The sequence below is a fragment of the Cyprinodon tularosa genome, unplaced genomic scaffold, assembly GCF_016077235.1.
Source record: "Cyprinodon tularosa strain WSP-4 unplaced genomic scaffold, ASM1607723v1 ctg124, whole genome shotgun sequence".
Lineage (NCBI taxonomy): Eukaryota > Metazoa > Chordata > Actinopteri > Cyprinodontiformes > Cyprinodontidae > Cyprinodon > Cyprinodon tularosa.
Window position 1 is genome coordinate 3,282,744 of NW_024038048.1, and position 21,209 is coordinate 3,303,952.

Here is a 21,209-nt window from a genome sequence, read left to right on the forward strand (position 1 = left end):
TTTTTTTTGGTTAAGCTCACACATGCAACAGAACAATAGTGTATATCGCTCAGGTGTAGAGTACAGGGAAGGACCTTCAAAGTAATATTTAATAAATTAATGTCATAATATAATTGAGCTTGGCTAATGAAAAGGGGGGAGACTCGATAAGTTGCATAAACAGTAATGATGGACGTTCTTTTATGTCTCTAACCCTTCTTTAAAAATATGATTTAGGCTGAAACCTTTGACTCATCTGACTTATGCATAGATTGACCAGACAGCAAAAGGTGAGAAGCAGCTGCTTGATTCTTACTAAAGGTGAGCAGCACAACTAAACAAAACCACACAATTTTAACAGAGTAGAGGCAACACAACTTCATATTTTTCATCTTATCTTTATCTTTTTAGCTTAAGCTTTAATTTATTTTTTTGTTAATAAATAATACTGCGTATATAATCTTTGTAAAAGGTTTTAAACTTGGTCAAAAAATCAAGTAGAAAAGAGGTGAAACATCCATCTTTATACAATGAATAATATAAGGCAATCTTTTTGTTATAAGACTTACTCTGTTTTAGTCAAAAATAATATCTTAGAGCAACTTCATCTTAAAAAAGGTTTGTCTTATTTACTGACTTTAAAGTGTTACACTGATGTGATGGATCACCATGTAAAAATTGAATAAAAGATAAAAAGCAGAAAATCAATTTAAAGTAAAATATGAGGTATGCTGAATCTATTCATTGGTCTTTGTGCGCATAGCCTATGAAATAGTTACATACAAAAAACAATGTTTTATCTTTCATAACATAAATGGGCAGAATCAGACAGCTTGTCAACAGAAATCACATGATTAGAATGATCCCAGCACTTCTATCTGTTGACAGCTTATAAGCAAAAATAAAATACAAAACATAACATTTTTAAAGACCTAAACACCATTATACAAAAGTATTGAACCATTACCGTTTTTTTGGAGGAACAAACTCCAAAATAAATTTTTTTCAAAATGCTTTTGTCCTAAGGGATTTTTTTTTGCAAATGCTAATCACTAATCGCTTCTTTTTTATCTACACATCTTTGTTTTAGACCAACAGGGAAATATTTATAGAGGGTAATAAGTTAGCCAACAAGAGGTCCTTAAGGTCACATGATTTAACATTAAACTCAAACTACATTAATGTCCTTCTAGCAAATCAGTTTCAGAATATCTTTATCTTTAATCTGAAGAATTAATTCCCAACTTTTTTCACAGAGCTTTCTCTGTCATCTAAAGTAGCACAAATTTCTGCATGTTTCTCATTGTCAGGTTGTTTGAGGTTTTCGGAGGACCCAAATTAAGAGACGGAGGTGGTGTCCTTTAGATTTAATAACCAATGGTGGCAATTGAAGCATTAATCCAAAAATACCTGAATAAGAAACACAGGAACTAGAACAAAGGGGAACACATGGTTTAAAGAGAGAATGAAGATAATCCAGCGAACAGTAACTGAAGGGGAGGGGTATATATGTCAAACAGAAGAAAGGCTCAGATAATCAACTGATTGGGAGCAAGTGTGGACAGAAGGAACTAGAAGGGAGCTAGGGGAACAGAGACACAAGAGGGCAACAGAGGGTAACCAAGAAATACATAAGAACTCAAATACAACCAGAAAACATCTAGAATGACACAAAATGGAAATAAAGCCAATGAAAACTCAACAAGAAAAACTTAAACAGAACCAAAAGATGCAGAACCAAGACATGCGGTTTGTTAGTTTAAACCATGAATAGAGTTTAAACTCAATTTAAAATATAAAACAAAATAATCCAGACAGCTAGTAAGTTAAGTAAACCATAAAAAATCCTGAAAATAAAACACCAAATATAACTCAGTAATTATGAGCCTAATAAATATAAAAAATAAAATTAGTATCCAACAAAAATCGCTAATAGCATAACATAGAAATGGCAATTTAGATCAAACATTTTTTGTAGTCTGTAAAGTTTCTTGAACTCTCAAAAGCTTTATATTGGCATAAACAGCAGTAAGTACTGTATGTATTAGTAGGTTAGTTACATTTCATTAACAGCTCAAACCTGTATACCTTAAATGTTAATATAACTAGTTTAAAGAATATCCAAACTCCAAACCGAACTGGCTGCAGCTTTCACTAACTGCACTAACAGTTCACACTGAGACAAAGGCAAATGGTTTCACCCACATGCTGAAAGTATTAGAAGAGGATAAGATAGAATCGAAATCTCCCTTATTCTCCCTCACTGCATAAATATGTAGTATCATTTGTAAAGTAATAGGCTATGGAAGCATAGATACATATAAAAAAATTGTTAAAAAAAAGTACTTACGAATGAAAATTAATTGAAAAACAACTTAAAATGATAAAAAAATTATTTTGATTCTGATTTTTAGAATTATTATTATATAAAAAAAAGCTTTTTTCAATTTTTTTTAGCCCAATCATATAAAAAGTGTTAAACTAAGATTTTGAGCACCAGTTCAGTCCTCCAGTTAGCTGGTTGATCCATCAAATCCAGTAGCCACATTCCAATGTTTTAGTGATGTTTTTTCAAATATCACTGAATTTTATGTACAGCCGCACCCATGATATTGCTCTTAATTAATTTATTCATTTTTTGGTAAAATACTTCACCTTTGGTCAGAGATCGACCGATGCAGGTTTTGTGAGGCTGTTGCCAACAGAAATAATTGACATTAGTCAAACAGACTGTTTATCTTGAAAGTTTATATACAGTACCTTCCCATTAAAGGCTAGAAAAGAACTGGGAGTAGTAGCAAAATGTTCCCCATATTGTGACTAAAACTCACACATGATCTGGATCATTACCAAATTTTAGTGAATTGTTCTTTGGCATGAGGCACACCTCTGGTAAAGAATTTCCATAAACTCATTCATAAATTTTCAATTGCTCCCGCTAACAAATATACAGATTATGATCTGGAACATCACCAAAATTCAATGGATTGTTCCTTGGCATGAGGGACGCCTCTGATAACAATTTCATTAAAATCCTTCTAAAATTTTGTGAGCTATTGTGTATAGAGACAAACACAGACCAAAACTCTCCTAAAACCATAATAACAAGTAAAGAATAATTTACTAGAGAAAAAAAAAAGTACTAAATGATAATTTAGTAAAATAAAACATGGATTTTTATTTTTTATTTATTAAATAATTACAAAAAAAAAAACCTGCCCCAGTCTGACTGAACATTTCCTGAAGATTACAGAAAACACCTGATTTCAGTGATTGTCTCAAAGTGTTGCTCCACACCATTTTAGTTCAGAAGCTCTATCAGGTCCTCTACTAGTTTTTTTAATTTATTTATACATATATATCTTTTTAAATCATCATCATGATTTCCATCAATTTTTTTCTTATTTTTCTTTATTGTTACTTTTGTTGATTTCATTATATATTACTGGCAGCACATTTTTTCTGTCTTTAGTTGACATCTATGTCAACTTTCAAGCACAACTGTATGTGCCGCAGATTTTTTTTGGGGGCAGACTTTTGGAGCTAACATTGTTTTTTTGTTTCTCCTTTATCATGATAAATTTCACAGAATGATAACAAATGTTACAAAAGTCTAGATGTACACAAAAAAGAAACATTTATGAATAAATCAACCCAAATGTAAACAATGAATGGCAAAGTAAGGCAATAAATGCCCTAAAAAAAGAAAGATCTAAAAACTTGGCTGCAGAATCCACATATGAAACACCTAACTCATGCATGTATTGACTAATGCTCATACAGGAAAAAAAAACTCTAATATTGGCAAAAAATATCGGTCAGCTGGTGTATTAATCTATCCCTAATCAAAACCTTCACTAAAAAGGGATAAAAACAAACCTAAAATGAAAAAAGGTAGATTTTTCTGAGTTTCCTTTCATATCAATTTAGACATAAATACATTATCATTGGTTATCAGCTTACCTCAACCTTAACTTTCAGAACCTGTGATTTGAAGGACGACTATTTTGGTTCGTCACAAAGCTCGATTTCTGCTTTTAAATGAGAAAAAAAACAAAAACATTTTGGTCATTCAGACCTGGATTCCTCTTATGTAAAGGTTGTGCAGTGGCTTCATTTAAATATGACAGGCAGACTTAAGTATTTAGAGCTGTGCGAAGAGAAGGTGGCACTACTGCAGAAAGGCAGTGAGATGGAAAATAATAGTATAAAGAATGAAAGGTGCTTTGAGCTCCCTCTCAGAGGCTGCATCACTGATGAATTTTAAAATGTATTTTGCAAGTAGAGGACATAATTAATGACCATGTGCATGAGGGACGCTCACTCCCACAAGTGGATCCCCTAATAAAACTTCTCATATTTCATCATTTATTAGATAGAACATATAATTCTACTGCCTGTTTCCTACACAGGCAACGTGTATATAAAGATGATCTAAGTTTCATTTTAAGCTAATGGCTGAAAACTCAAAAGTTAACTTCGACATTTTATCTTATTTTTTGAGTAGCAGTTTCTTTGTAGGTAAAAGTTTTACAAGGGCTCACAGAATTCTGCTTTAAAAAACACTGACCATATTTGACAGTAGGATTAACCCAGTGTTGATTTTTAGTCGGACCACAGTTGCCTCCCAATGGGAAGAACATAACAAATCACCAAAGACATCCTTTAAATGAATGGCAGCCAAGTAGGAGAAAAGAGTCCGGAGGGTCGACCCAACATCCAACTGGGACAGGGCAGAAACAGAAACAGACAGCTCCCACTGTGACACTGGCACTTTAGTGGAGAGCCCTGTCTTCACTGTCACTGCTGCAGACAGGCCTGCCTCTCCTGCAGCTCGTTGGATTCACACCACTGTGATCCAGTCTTAACATGCTGTGCTCCTGCTGGGGATGAGCTGATGGGACTTATGGACAGAGGTCAGTTGTGTTGGAACAGATGGGTGGTTCTGTTTGCAAAGTTCTGCAAAAAAGTTGATCTAAGAAACTTTATATGATGTACAAAAATCTTTTTTGAAAATAAGTATGACCAAAATATCAACAGGAGATGTAAAATAACATATATGCTGATGATACCCAGCTCTATTTCCTGTTTGCTTTTTATTCAAATTAATACAATTTTTATTCCATATTTTTATATTTTGTACTTTTCAATCTTTCTACTTTTTATTTCCTCTCTTAATACCCCTTGAACTGTACAGTCTTTTTCTAAAAAAATTGTATACCATGTAATGTTTGCACTTTTTTGTTTTCTGCTGTTATATAGTGCCTATGTAACTGTTCGAAATTTCGTTGGGCTTTATATTGTTATTGGATTCTTCTGAATCTATTTAACAGTAAAGCCTTAGGAGAATATGCTGATTGATAAAGTGTTCTAACAGAGCAAATATCTGGAACATTTTAAAATGTGGACTGACTTTTACTACAAGCCTATGAAAATATAGCTTTTCAATGACATATCATATAGGGTGAGAACATGCAGAGTTATAAAAAATGGGGTATTTGGAGAATCAAAGCATGACAGAAAATAAAATTGTGTGAAAATCTGCAGAATGTACAACAGGAAAAAGAGAAGAATGTCTTGCAGGATTGCTTGTATTTAGAAGATCACACGTGAGCTGCCTTCTCTTTGAGGATTTAACATAATCTGGGTTGCCATATTAGAGCAGGTGTCAAGAGGGGCCATGGGCCATAGGTTGCCACATTGGGTTTTGGCTAAGTGAAGTTTGTGGGATTTTGGACACTGATAGACAGATCCGATAACATGGTGGGGACCACAGGCGGAGAGGACAAGAAGGGGATTTGGAAAGCAACTGTTGACCTCTGCTGATGGGGTCAAGCTGTTCATTAAAGAATTGGTGGCATGTGCCTTTATCAGTCGTTTCCAGTCCTCCCCACTGATCCTCTTTATCCGCCTCTGTCTCACTGGGTTTCATTTTGTTAAGAGGCCTCACACACATACAAAGACAGCAATCGCACACAAAGATTTGTGCTTCTCTCAGAGTTCTCTGGCCTGCAGAGCAGTGTTACAGTATATATTGGCTTGCTCTTTGCAATTCTGTGGCGCTTTATAAAACAAACAGGCTCAGGGACTTGATCAAAGCATCGGTGCAAGTCAAACTACTTTTATTTTGGCCTCTTATCTTCCACAGCTTCTGTAGCAACCAAGGGCAGAAAAGGAAGGACAAAGTGAGGAAAACAAGAAAAGAACAAAGGTACTAGCACAGACTGACACATTATTCTGAGCTTACCTAACACATTATGTAAACCTCCCCACCGAGCCTCTCTTCTTTACATTTTTTAAAAAATTGTGACAGGTTTGCACTCACTCATGTGGGTTCACACTTTGAGAATTTCACATAATAGATATAAACAGGTGTTTGGAGGAAGTCAGATGTTAAAGCCTCCTCAGAACCTCTTCCCGCTTCGCTTGCAAAGCCGCATGACTGAAAGCTCTCATCTGTCTCAGGCAATGTGAAAACATTTGGAGCTTTTCTAAAACTGAAAAAGAGTGAAAGTCCCTCCCACACAGGGCAGAGGGATGCAGCAACCAGAGACAGCGAGAGGGTTGAATAACACTCCAAATACTGCTGCTGCTTTTGGATGGATTCAGTTAAAATGAGAGTTTGTTCTCCTGGTTGGCAATAATGTAAAAAAGCCTGAAGGGCCAACTTTACTAGTTGCACCTGTGTGTGTCAGGTTATACTTAAGTTAACAGACACTGACAGAGTATCTGAAAAAATTCAACATGCTGGCTGTAAAACTGCTTTTCAATAAATAATAATAATGTTCTGATTACAACTACAATATATTTAACACATTTCAGAGCTAAAACATAATAACATCTATCCAGTAGAAGGTTTTTGTTTCTGTGGTTTGAATTAATAATACTATCGTTATGTATCTGAACAAATTATGCCTTAGTGCTGCCCTCTATGGGTTAGAATATGGTCACTGCAGTTGTTATTTTCTTATTGGTTCAAATATCACAGCTCTGCAATGTCTATGTAACAGCATTGCGTTGGTATATAATGGAGATAGATTTACCTCAAAACTTGAAACTGTGAAGTTTGAGGGAAAATTCATCGATACAATATTTCATGTTAGCGTTTTATTTCCTATTCGATAGCATATGGTTTAAGTTTAAGTACGTTTAATATTTAACAATACCAAAATTACTGTTAATATTACTTGTAACCCAGTAAAGGCAAGCTCTGCAGGATCTCACATGGCTGCTGTTAACCTAAAAGGAGATATTAATGCAAATATATAATACCCTTATTTCATCACCAAGAATAAAAACAAACTTTGATGCAAGTTCAGTTAATTAAATTATGTAGATTTTTGTTGTTTTCTAATTACTCAGGATGTCCTGGCTCTATATACATATGTTTCCTTTTCTATGTGAACAACTGCTCATAATAATATTCTATTTTTCTCCATGACTAAAAATGGTTCACCAGTTACACATGTAACATGCATTATATTAAAATTGAACAGATGCTTTTTCTCAGTAGCTCTTTTGAAGGTGAGGATGGTTTTAATTTGTATTCAAACACTAAAATAAAAGTTAAAATAATTGAGCAACTCAACAAAGCAAAAAAAGAGACTGATTACAGATTAATTAAACTGTTTTTAAACTAATATTTAAAACAGCATGTAAAAATGTACAAAAGAAAACCTTTACCCTTTATAGGGCTCTCAGTGCAATACTTTGAAAATCTAAATTTCAAGCAACTAGTGTTATTGGAATCCAGGATAAGACCTTATTACATTTGTAACATTAACAAAATATGGATATTTTGATGGCAAGAATGAATGTTAATGTAATAAAAATAAACGCTGTAAGAAATTAAAAAACACTGAGGGTGAACAAAACACATTTTTTCCCCCCAACATCACCTTAGAGGCAATAATGCTGATACTGGCACTAATATTTTGTTTATAAACTTAAATATAATTTTTAACTAGGCCTTTTAACTTTTGAACTTTTTAATTAGCTTTTTACCTTTTTTTTTTCTTGGCCTGTTAACTTTTTCTTCAACTTAATTTACAGAAAGTAATATATCATTCAAGGGCTCATCTAATTGGTCAAATGCCAAAATAAGATGTACATCCATGTAGCAGTATCTTTGCTGAATGGCTGGATATAGATCTTGTGCTTCTAGACCTCACTGAGTGACAGGTTTGTCCTGTGATCAAAAACGGTAACTTGCCTTATAAAGGGTTAGAGCTGAGCTACTTTCAAAGTCTTCAATATTCACCATTCATGTCACATGTCATCTCAAGGCATTTTACAGAGACAATTACATTCAATTTTACAGATATCCTGGATAAAAGTTTAAGGAAACCCAGTTGATCGCATTAAGTCATTGAATTTTCCAGGATGGGCATGAAGCAACAGAATTCTTTTGCTTGCCTTGTGTCATTGATCCACACTGAGCATGCATGCAGCGACAGTGGAGAGGAACAACTCCTAAAGTTTTCATGTCTAACATATAGCTATATGGTTAGGGTGTGGACAAAGGTCAACACATTAAACTCTGCCAAATATGTTAAAAGCTGTGTTTGAATATCAAGCCAAACACATGTCAGAAACTTTCTGATGATGAAAAATATTGCAAAGGAGGTGAAACCTGACTTGAAATTTGCACAAACATTTTTATTTTCAAAGCACATTGAAGCTATTTTTATAACTCCTCTATCCTGAATAACAAATGGTTTAAATAGAGTAATTATGTTATGAAACTTTTGGCTTAAAGCTATTAAAAAACATTATAAACAAGTGATTTAGAGGTTCAATACAGGACAGACATCATATTTTCCCAGCAATAGACTTCTCAACCTAACCTTCCCTCCTAAAAAACTGACAACCATTTATTACACTGAATAGTTATGAATTTTTAGAAGGTAGGGGAAGCTTGTTTGAATTAATCTTAGCGTGTTAAATATTCATATGTGCCCATATTGAAATTTGAATGTTCAACAATTTGAACATGTTCTGAACCTGGAGACCCTGAAAACTCTTTTACCACCCACATAGGTGTTTTCACTCTCTTTACATTATTAGATCTCTTCAGAGGCTTGATTGACGCTTCCCTGATTCCCCTATTTTTACTGGGAAAATGAAAAAATATGTGTCTCATAAAACCCCTGCTGAAATATTATCTCCCTAATGAGGGTCCGGTGCAGAATGGTCTGCATATTATAAGAAAAGTAATGAAAAGAATGAACAGCCCAGTGGTGTAATTGTAGTGAGTTGGTACAATCAGAGTACAAAAAAGCTTGCTACAATTTTGGGAACTGGTAACAAAGCTTATTCTGCTATTCAGATCTGGACTTTTTTCATTGGTTTTTCTTATATTTTTTAAATGGGTTTTAGTCAAGAAGAGAAAATATCTTCCATGTTTCTCTGGGGGGTGATAACAAGAGCAAATTGCCACATAGCTGGAAAAAAAAGACAATAAAAATTGCATTAAATTTTTAAAATCACAAAACAGCAGATTGTTTTATAATTACATAGATTATATGAATTTATTTGTTTGCATTTTTTGCACTTTGTAGATAGTGCTATGCAGTTAAACAGAAATAAAAAAGCATATATGAGTCTATAGATGTTTGTATTGATGGTACTACATTTATTTTTGTCGAAACTTTTATCACTGAAATGACATATAATTTATTCACCAATCTTCACACCAAATTCACACCTCTGAAATAAAGTGCGATGGTTCTGACACCCCCCCTCACACAGTCAGCTGCAAATCACATCTTTACATAGATTGGCGGTATATGCAGGGGGGGTGAGTTGGGGTGCCTGCACTTGGATTTGATTCAAGCGCTTTGACAGATTTACCTCTCCTGTTCCGAGTTTTTATGTACCTGTGTGTCTGCTTCCTGTACTATAAATTAATGCCCTTTCTTCTTTCTAAAGTAGAGGCATAAAACCTGTAAGTTTGTTAGAGCAATATATTATATCATTTAGTATATTGACTGTCTTTCAAGTTAACAGTCAGGCTGAGTTCAGTACATGGAAACATGGCACGGCACAGGACAGACATAAACATAAGCAATTATTTGTAAACGCTATGTTTTGGGTTCGAAGGAGGCTTTAGAAAAAGGTTTTGCTCGTGTAAATATTCTGCAGCTTTTAGAAATATTTAGGAAGAGATTTAATGTAAGCTTGAAACATGATGTTTCCAGATGTTGTTTCAGTTGTCAAGTAATACTTCTACTACTTACTGAGATTTTGTTTAAGTGAAGAACCAAAAGTATAATATAACTGGGAAGTAGAATGAAAATGATATGTGGATTCCAACATTTTGTTTGGACCATTACTCCGAAAAGTATAGTCTGCTTTTGAATTCACTGATATACTAAGAAAAATCTATTCAATAACGTTCAGAAACAACATATTATTTATTTATTAGAATCTAGTTGTAGTCTACCTTTAGAGTACATCATAGTTCTGTGAAGGAGGTTTTAAATGTTTTAGAAGATCAGAGATCAATGAGCATTGTGATGACAGTTGGCTCAGGAATAAAGATAAAGATGTTTAAGGTGGTGTAAGTTTATAAAGCAATATCTTAAGCTATGAACACCTTGCAAAGCACTGATGAATCCCTCTTCTGGCACTGCTGCAAACACATTAAAAAAGGTTGTCCACCATTTTGGAAGGGATGGGCTTAGTACACTGCAAAAAAAATTCTAATTAGTAATTTGTTTCTTAAAATAAGTGCATTTTCCTTGAATTGATGAGATACGTCAGACAATTTGCCAATGGAACAAGACAATTCACATTTAAAATAAGAAAAAAAACAACTGAAATGTCTTATTTCAAGTGCATATTATCTAATTGTCTTATTCTAAGAATAAAAATACTCGTTGAACTGGAAAATTATCTTATCTATCTGCTCAAATTGAGGGTAAATACACTTAATTTAAGAAATATTGACTTATTTCTAGATTTTGTTTGCAGTGTAGGGGAAACTATTGGAAGACCCATGGTAACTCCTTAGGACCTGCTGAGGTGAAGCAAGGTGGCCCTCATGTAATAATAAACAAAAGCCATTGTCGAAAGAAATTTGCAGTTTGCCACAGGTCAGGATACCTGGTCGGATAAGATCAATATTTAACACTCTGGTCCTGAATCAAAACGATATTTGTGGTAGGAAAAGAACAGTAGAAATCAAAATAAACACACCCTTCTGTTAGGATTCCTGTCTGTGTGGTTTATGTTTTTGTGTTTGTCTCCCTTCCTCCACCAGGAGGCGCCTGGTTCTGGTCCGCCTCCTCACACACCTGCGGAGGGTTACCTCGTTAACGGAGTGCTCTTAAGCTGCTGACTGCCACTACCTCGATGTTTTCTGGACCTTCTCTCCCTGGAAGGATCATCTGAGCTTCAAACTGAGCTGAGGATTCATCTCCACAACAACCTGTTCAAGTACCACAGAAAATCTAAGTGGCAGTCAGTTTCTCCGTTCACCGACAAACAACCGCATTCTGGGTAAACCCTGTCCGCCCTCCATCAAATGAGACCGACACTGGAACACCCCACACCGACTGGAGTTAAGAGTCAACCACTTATCTCGAAATGTGAGTCTACAATGTATTTCTATTCTTCAAGTTCGAGAATCAAGTTTCCCACTGAGCATGAACTAACCGTAGTGTCTTCCCCTCACTTTCCAGTTCCGGTTGAGCAGTGTTCAGAGCAACACTGGATTCTTCACAATCCCCTCAATAAACCTGTTTAAACTTCCCCCTGGTTTCTCTCTGTATTGGTTTTTCTGCTTTTTGGGTCGGACCTTAGTTAAATCATGACCCCTTCACACAGTTAAACGTGGTGGTGGCAGCATTATGATGAGGGAATGCTTTTTTCCTATCCTGTAGCCGGGACATTAAAGGCTTCTCTGGATTAATTTAAATACATGTAATTAAAGAAAATCTATAAGCTGCAAGATTGGAGGGCAGGTTCAGTTCACAGTAGTAATGCACAGAATACAGTACAGGTGGTTCTATTACTAAACATGCTCTGAGAAATTAAATGGAAATATTTAGATCACAATCACTAAGGATAAAAAGTTCAGTTTGCTGTTTTGCAATGCTAAGCAGATGTAAAACCAAAGAAACCCTGAACAACCAAATAATTTTTAACAACAAAAAAAAAGATTTTGCATAATTTATCCATGCATGTTTCTATAAACTGCTTTTCAAGCTTATTTATTGGAATTCAAGGTATTAGACCTAAAGTAAACCATGCAACAAAGTTACTTTATTATAAATTAAGGTAAAAAGTAATTCATCTTACCTTCCAGTGATGAGGAGGAAGAGGGTGAGGATGATTAGAAGAGTGAAACCACCGACTGCAGCTGTTACAATGACCAAGACCTGGCCCTGATCGGACGCGATGTCTGAGGCTGAACATGTTTGGGAATGAGCGAATGCAAGAAACAAAAATAGGTTGAGAAGAGAGTTGTGCCACGGGAGAACAAGAATGTGGGGTAAAGAACAGGAGTTTTACAAAAAACAAAAAAGAAAGAGAATAAAAAATCAGAAGGGAAGGAAATGAGGAGAGGAGAGAAAAAATATTTTCTTTTATTTCACATCATCATAATAATCTTTCAAATAGATACACCAGTTATAGACTATACACTTTCCTTTGATAGGCAGGCATTATTGAGAGATGTTTGATCAGCTTTTTGTGGAGCCAAAGAAAATAAAAGTCAGCTTTTTCGTGCTGGAATGATTCATTTGCCTGCTGCTGGTTAATTAATTTTATTCATTCATGAAATTGTGATTTAGTCCATGATGATTTGTTAAAATTGGGCCTATTTGATATTCATGATTTTCCTTTTTCTGTGTCTTGTCAGAAGGCTAACGAATCCCAGATAATTGAAAGATGATTGCTATTACCAAACTTATTTCTCTAATATTTCACGCTTAATGAATATGAATTGGAGAACGTGGAGCTGGGTGGTGAGCATGGTGATTAAAGCTTGTGTGGGTGAATGTAGGTGTAATGCAGAGAGCATGGAAGGCATGTGTATGAAATGTGTCCCTTTCCCTTCATAAAAATAATTTACACAATTTCTGGGTGGAGATGAGTGAAAGTGAGGGTGGTCAGATCACATCTGACAGCTCTTCTGCGTAACACTGTCTTCACATCTTAAAATATGTGTTAGATTGACTGCTGGAATGAGTGCTGTGTGTCTAGAAAATGAGAGAGGAGGTGGCAAAAACAGATGACAATGTAAAGACAAAAGGAAAAGTGATAGAAATTTGTGCATCTGGAGAAAACGGGTGCAGCAACACTGACTGGCAGGTGGACAGACAGAGTGATGGAGAAAGAGAGAGCTGCACGGGCCAAAGCTGCCTCCTCTTTCAGATAAAAGGCCAGGCAGTACAAAGGCTTGGCCATGCAGCCTCTGATCAGCGGATAAAGCCAAACTCTGCAGCTTTGGAAGCCGAGGGCCTCTGTGAAGCCAAATCACCTCTTACTCAATAATACCTGACCCAACATGAAAGGGCAGCTGGACCTTTGTATTTTATGAGAGTGCAATAAAGCCACTGCTGAAAATAAAATACACACACAAAGCAAATAGACAAAATAATGCACCGAAGAGAAAAGGGGTGGTATAAGTTTCCCTTGATGATTCTATTCAGATTCCCGTAGCTGTTTAAAGTAATGCTGGGGGGTTAAAGATTTACACCAAATCAAATTATCTCCAGAATAACCGGAGGTCTATCTGTATAAAGAGTAATTAATCTGTCTTTAATAAGAACAAATATGATCAGAGATATAGAAAACAGTCCTAATATTCTCTGCTTTAAAGATTTATCTTATGATGCTTTCTCAGCTGTGTACATACACAGATATGAAGAAGGTGCAAAGGGATTTATTTTCGCAATTCAGCAGATAGTGTGTGCAAAACTTTTTTGCATCTGTGACTTAATCAACATGCAGATTAAGACCACTAATGATCAAACCGCCCTAATTTATTGTTGGAAGGTATTTTAATGTAAACATGTACTGCATACAAACAATTTTCCAAATCGGAAACTCAAATACGGCTGCGTTTTTGGAGTCTTTCTAAGTACATCAGAGAGTTAGGTGCAAACTAAGATGCAAAAAAAAAAAAAAAATCTGTGTTTTGTTGCCACAAAGGAGGCATTTAAAAATGACAAGAGGATGGAGAGATTCTGGGCTTTAAGAGGTGAGAGGTGAGGTGCACTATTAATATTTTTTGGATTATCATTATTATTTCTTTAATAATTATCAGTATTACCTCTATCTCCATGGCTTTGAACCTCATCTTTCTTTTATGGCCACTCTAATGGCAAAATCTCTGGAATTTTTTCTGGATTCTCATTAAAATAATATATAAAGGTAACAAAAGTGAATTTCTTTTTTCAACCTCAAATAAAAAAAAAACATCAGTAAAACTGGAAACCAGTTAACCAGTAAAGAATGAAAGCCTAGTCAGTATCTAAGCAAATGAAGCTACATTCAATTTTCAACCGAAACCAATTTAACCATTCTTCAAACAAAGTCTGTTGTCTGATTGTACTCTCACTATGAGTTATAGGGTAGTGAGTTAACAAATGACTTCGATCGCATTAAAGTTCTTTATACAAGCAAATAATTTTAAAGTCTTAAAAAATTTAGTAGCACAATGAATGATACGGAGTATCTTATAGACTGATTTTCATTAAAACGCCAACCTTTAACAGGAAAGTGATAAGAAACAAGGATTTTGAAGTTATGCAATCATCACAAGAAATAAAACTGTCTAACTAACAAATGTCATGTGGGATTTTCATAAAACTAATGTCAGCACTAGAAAGGTTACAAAATTGTGGTACAACTGACGCTGAGCATAGGCACCACAGTATCCAAGCTCATCCCTCCAAATCTATCAGTTAAAGTTTTTTATAGGATTTCTATTTCCTTAGAGGAGAGAGCATAAAAAAATCTAGTATAAGTAAGATCTAACATTTTTAGTCTCCACCTACCTATACAGCTAGCTGTGCTGCAGTGCTAAAATTGATGTGTTGTTTTTATTTATAAGTCAGTGACAGTTATCCTTTCATCCTCATTTCATCAATTATTTTCTTTGTTTAACATCTTTTCCAGATTTTATTATATTTTTTAAAGTTACTCAGACCTTAGAAAGCTGATCCATGATCTCATCTGCAGAGTACAAATTTATTATTCTTGACCTTCAAGCTGTGAGCACCCTGGATGCTCCTCCAGGCAGGATGAACTTCATTTGACCCTGAACTGCTGTTTACAGCCTGTACCTTCCACAGTACCTATGACTTTAGAAAATTACAAGAAATAGGAAGTTTTTTTAATAATAAAACAACATTTCTGTCCAAGAGCTGTAGTTTTGTCCAAAGTTAAATCCATGTTAAATCTGTTACCCCTGATCAGAACTATTTCTTTATTGATGTACATTAACAAAATAGTGGAGATTAAAAAACGTTTAATCACATAGTTCAAAGAAAAGCGAAAATGAAAATATGAAGATGCTCCAGGTTTATTTTTTATATAAAAACAGGAAGTATTTACTCACAGTCACCTGTAGTTTGGTATTCATATCTTGGAGAGTAGGAGCTGTATCCACCAGCTGTTCTGGTCCGAACACTGAAGACATACCAGGTTTCTGGTTTTAAACCTGAGACTATCACACTGGGAGCCCTGGTGCGTGTGGAGGAGTAGCTTAACTGTTCTTGTTCCTAAAAGATAAAGTGAAAGAAGAATACTAATTAACTTATCCAAAAAGAGATGTATTAGTCAGATTTAAATGCTCAACAAGGGACAGTAATCTTAATCAGTTTGGTCATTTTAACCAATCCTTGCTTTTTTCTACCAAAGTTTACCTTAATAAAACTCATGATAAACAGTTTAGTCAAATTACTGTTGCATTCACTGCAGCTCAGTGACAGATGTTGATTGCCAGAGCGACAACAAGAACTGCCTTCTAGGCTGCGTTCAAGTCTGCCTTCTGATCCGTTTTCGTAACACAAATGACAGGGAAGAGATAATTGCATCACAAAATTTTATAACAAACACATTACCAGATGTTCTGCATAATAATTGTTGCTGAGAATAGCAAGGTAGAAGATATCTGAGAGACATTAGATTGAAGAAGGCATACTTCATTAGAATTGCAGGCAACATTGCAAAGTTAAATTCGCAAACTAAAAATGAATTCAGGGGAAAATAACCCTGTAGAAATGAGTATTGTTAACATCTAACTTCTTTTTTTATAAGAATATATAAATATTTCAAGGGTCTACACAGTATATGAGATAATTTGATATTTTGCAAGCTCTGAAGCTTATTCATTACTTTATAAAGATGTTCACATTAAGACAATGCAACATTTATGGCAAAAACCATTAGCTTAAACTTCTTAAAGTAGCCACATGCATACTGTGGCTTTTACTACTGCTTAAAAGCAATGTTTTTCTTAATCTGAATGCACAAGTTGCCCGTCTTCTGAAAAGCTCCATTTTAAGGCAGGATGATCCCAAAGGCTCTGTCTAGCCACTGTGTTATAAAATACTCATTACAGCTTAGTCCTTAACAATTAGAAATTTTATTTTAAACTCCTTCTGAAACTCTTAATGGGACACTTTATTCTGTATGCATTTATTTTTTTATTTGTGGAAAACAGAAAATAAACACTTTCTGTGATGTTACAGAGAAGCAGCTGAACAGTGAGACACTGAAATTCCTCTCATTTGTTTCTGACAACATCAAGGGAGAGGCTAGTGGGGAGCTTTTGTTGGTGCTCAGGCCACATCCTGGAGTCATGGGCTCCCATCTGGTGGTTTTGGCCAGCTGTCAGCAGCGAGGGGCTGCACTGGGCCCTAGTATCAAGTCCTGTTGACCTCTTAAGAGCTCATTAGGTGGAATGCTAATGTGCCCCACCTTGATCCTTCAGAGGTCCGGCTGCTGCAGTGGGTTGCAGTTGCGGGCTACCTTATTTTGTCCTTTTAATATACTGATGACCATTGTTCTAGACCCGAGGCTTGGGGACAGAAACCTAAACTTTTCACGGAGCCTTATTGGAGAAAACAAAACAAAACAAAAAATCTGCCTGGAGCTGCATAAATGTAAAAGTTCCAAAAAAACATGACTATGACCTGGATGACTGAGAACCTGCACCAGCAAAATGTAAAAGTCTTATATAAGCCTCGTATGGCAACACGGGCTCTGATCCTATGTTCACACTGGATGTGTTTGGGCAGCAAAAAAGCGCCTCCTGCTTCATTTTGGAAGCTTGTACACATTAAGGTCAGACGGGCATTAAGAGGATCCTTGATGCTCTTGAAATGCTTTTGAAATTCAGTATGCCCTCCAAATAAGATCATAAGAGCATCCTGCTCTTAGAGCTGCAAGCCAATTTATCTCAACCTTGTGCATTGTGCATGTGCAAACAAGGGAATTCTACTTCTCTGACTTTACTTCTGGATAATCGAGTCCGACATGCGCCATCTCTCTATGGCACTGAGTCCGATGTGAGGTATTTGGATGTACAGTGTGAGCAGTCAGATCGTACAGCGCATGCTCGTTCTAAGAGGCAGTGTACACTATTTGGTTGTTGCTACAAATCTGGATTTGTCCTGAAAAATCTGAATAATTTCCAGACTTTATATTGACCTTCATTAAGGACAGAATGGTGATGGCTGCTGCACCTTCTCGTCTGTTTTTGTCTTGAGGCCCACTTTGCACTATGTAGCCAGACAACTACTGGTGTTGTAAAGGGATATGCAGATTGCAGCTGATGCACCGATTTTTATGACATTCGAAACAATTTGTTAAAGATGATAACCACTTTTTCGTGATGTTTTGTTTGTACATCGTAGAATTGAACTGTACTGAAATGCTATAGATGAATGATCAATTCAGCAAAAATAAAAATGTCAGCAGGAGGAAGACATGAGTTTTTTAAGGATACTTATTGCATGTGCTGAAACAAATTAAAGCTATTCAAATGTCTTTCTCTTTAACTTGACCTTAAGCCAGTGGTTTCTATAGAGGGGGGCACACACCTAAGGGAAGCTCGGTGTAAGTGCACGGAGGACGGTAGTATAGAGCTAAAAGAGTCCCAATATCCAGAAATACACAGCACAAGATCCATGCATGAACAAGACAAGATCCACACATGCACATGATGATTCAAACAAGCACACACAATTTATGTATTCATAAGACAAGACTCACAACAATATTTGTGATGCATATGCAATTATATCTTGATTTACAAACTACCAATGGTCTTTGAATGTTATTTCAAAGATTAATTTGTGTGTGGATCTTTGAGACTCCCTTGCTGTGCCTGGATACAAAAAAGCTTTTTTTTTTTTTTAACAAGCAATGATTTTTCAACCATTAGATCATTCCATTGTTTCAGCCAATCACAAGAAAATACAATACATGGGCAATGATTTTGTAATAACGTGTGGATTTTGCCCTGCACATGCATGGATCGGTAGAACTCATCTCAGTTAATGCAAGGTTAAGAGGTATGCCAAAAAAGAAAGTTAAAAACAATCCACTCGACTTTGTTTCCGAGTTTGAAGAAGGTTCACCCTTATCCAGGAAGCTTTTGCAATTCAAAATGTCAGGAATATCATTGAGTTCGAGGTTTTAAACAGTAGCCAATCAAAACCTTGTATTTGTTTTGAAAAAATGCATGTTTTGAATTGAAACTTGGAAACAAAGCCCAGTGGATTTTATTTTAACATTGTTTTTTTGAATGACTATGACCTGTATGACTGAGACTCATCACCAGCAAGTTTAATAGGTAATTACAAAAAAGGTGATTTAATAGAGAAAACTAAAACTAAACCGCAGTTGACTCGTAATTGTTTAACTATATAAAATATTGGTTAAAACCTTCTCTTAAATCAAAGAAGGAAAAGTTTTGGAAACCACGGCTTTAATCATTTAATAATGAAGGTGATGCCACAACACTTGTCATGCAAAAGAAGCACACAGTTATTTATTCAGCATAAAGATTAGACCATCTGCCATTGTAATTGTATTCAGTGGGATTGTCTACCTTCTCATAATATTTGACTTCATAGTCAATGATGGGAAGCGTTGTTTCCTCAGGTTGCTGCCAGGAGAGAGCAATGCTGTTTGGAGAAGCCCAGTCCTTCTTTACAGCTCCCACTAGAGATGGACCTGTTCAGTAAACACACCAAGCAGACATAATTTATTGTGTGCTGACTCTATTGACATAGGTGATAAAACTTTCTAAGGCTGTGTTGGGACTGTTGGGCAGAAAATGTTCACAGAGCGTGAGTGTTCAGCAAATGTCGGCTGTAAAAATTAACTTATTTAGCAAGCTAATGAATACAGCAATCCACTGCAGTACGTCAGCCGTTCTGACAGCCTTTTCCAACAAACTTTAGAGACCAAATAACACAGGAAACATTTCTCTGCAAGATGAGAGAGGGACCTCTAACCCATCATAGAGTGAATAGGCTAAACATCAAAACTATGGGATATTAGTTCAGGTTTATTTAGGAATTTTAATGTTTTACTGCAGCATGTGTTGTTGTTCATTGTTGTTACAAATAAAACTTATTTATAGGAAATGAAAGTAACGTCAGTCCCCTACCACACTGTTTAATATTTTCATATGGCAGGTTTTTAAGCTGGTAGGTAGACGAATAGTAGGCAGACTACTGTCATTCATGTTTGTCCTGTGACAGAAAGTGAAGAAGTGCACAAGGTATAAATACTAATGAAATGACCAAATACTATGATGCAGATCTCTTAAAAAATATAGCCTAATACCAAGATATTCAATTTTTTTTTTTTTTTTTGCAAAGCTCTGCTTTACACGGCCACCATTATGGGTGAGTCTCTTTTCTTGTTGTGGAGAACCAAATGAGTGCAGTGAATGTTTAGTGTGGTAGAGATGTGCAATGAATAGTGAGGAGTTTCGGAATAGCAAAAGTGCAGCAGACAGATGCTATTTAGTGCATCAGTGGCTCTAATGGTTAACATTGTTGGCTGCTCCCAAATAAAAGGACCACATATTCAGGCAATTTATCAATACTTATATTTCAAAAAAGTCTATTTAAGGCAGTACAAAAAGCCTCCACATAGCTTTTGTTTCTGTGTTATAAGTTACAACTGAGAATTTTAATTAAGGATATATTGAACAAGGCAGGCTAATTCTTTTGTTGAAGTGAACAGCTTTGTAAGTTTCTTCTGGATAAACAGTGGTATTTCATTCCCATTAGAGGAAGGTCAGCAGATGTAACAGCCTCATTAAATGTCTATTATATCATCTAATGAAATGAGGATCATACTATAATTAGTCTTATTATAATATTTTTTCATGCTAACTTAAGGGGGAACTCATCTTCAATAAACATTTTTAATGTGCCTTGTTGCAGATATTTTTGCAGATTGTCTTTATTTTTCCAATTTAGGTATAATAAGTTAAGGTAAAAGTATCAGCTGAAATAATTTTTTAAATTTTAGAAAAAAAATTAAAGAAAACATATTGGAATTGAAAAAAAAAAAACTTGACGTAGGTCATTGCTGGGTTTGGCTTTTTAAGATGTTAAAAACCAGAGTCAGGCTTGATAAAAGTTATATATAAATAATTCTCTGCATCTTTAGGCCCCATTTAAACTTTTACTTTCCCTTCATATCTATAATGTTTTGATTAGCTTTAAAAATGTGCAACACAGAGTAAAAACTGGATAAAAATTACATTTCTGCTTATATGGTTGTTAGAAGCCCCTACCATTTGTACCACATCTGTCTTTTGTATGACAAAGAAAAGCATGTGGGAAACCGCCAACTTTTATACTTTAAATAAAAATGTATTATTGGCATATCCAATAAATTGCATTTCAACAGAATTCAATGCACACGGACACAAACCATGCACTAAAGCACAGAATCAAAATCAAAGCTAACACAATATTGCTTCAATGCTTACTTATTTTTGGACAAACGTAGTTTAACCTTTAAATATTGTGTTCTAAAACAATTATTCACGTTAATATTATCTTTTTAGACAATGTTAGCTGTGTCTAACATTCAAACTTTATTACAGTATTAGCGATTGTTAGGGTACAATCTGATATATCTCGCACAAGATATTTCAAAATATTTAAATATAAGTGAAATTTTGCAGCATGTGACACATCGTGTAAAGATAATCAATGCTATTATTGATGCCTTGGATATCA

At 35.2% G+C, this 21,209-nt stretch overlaps 1 protein-coding gene across 1 annotated transcript in view; it reads right to left on the reverse strand.

The window, feature by feature from the left end:
* LOC119777498 (ephrin type-A receptor 6-like) overlaps positions 1 to 21,209 on the reverse strand; it is a 262,220-nt gene that overhangs the window by 39,971 nt on the left and 201,040 nt on the right. The window contains exons 6-8 of the mRNA XM_038276401.1: positions 19,052 to 19,176; positions 15,551 to 15,713; positions 12,283 to 12,391 (exon numbers count right to left, since the gene is read on the reverse strand). Coding sequence (XP_038132329.1) covers positions 12,283 to 12,391; positions 15,551 to 15,713; positions 19,052 to 19,176 — 397 coding nt within the window. The remainder of the gene's footprint in view (positions 1 to 12,282; positions 12,392 to 15,550; positions 15,714 to 19,051; positions 19,177 to 21,209) is intronic.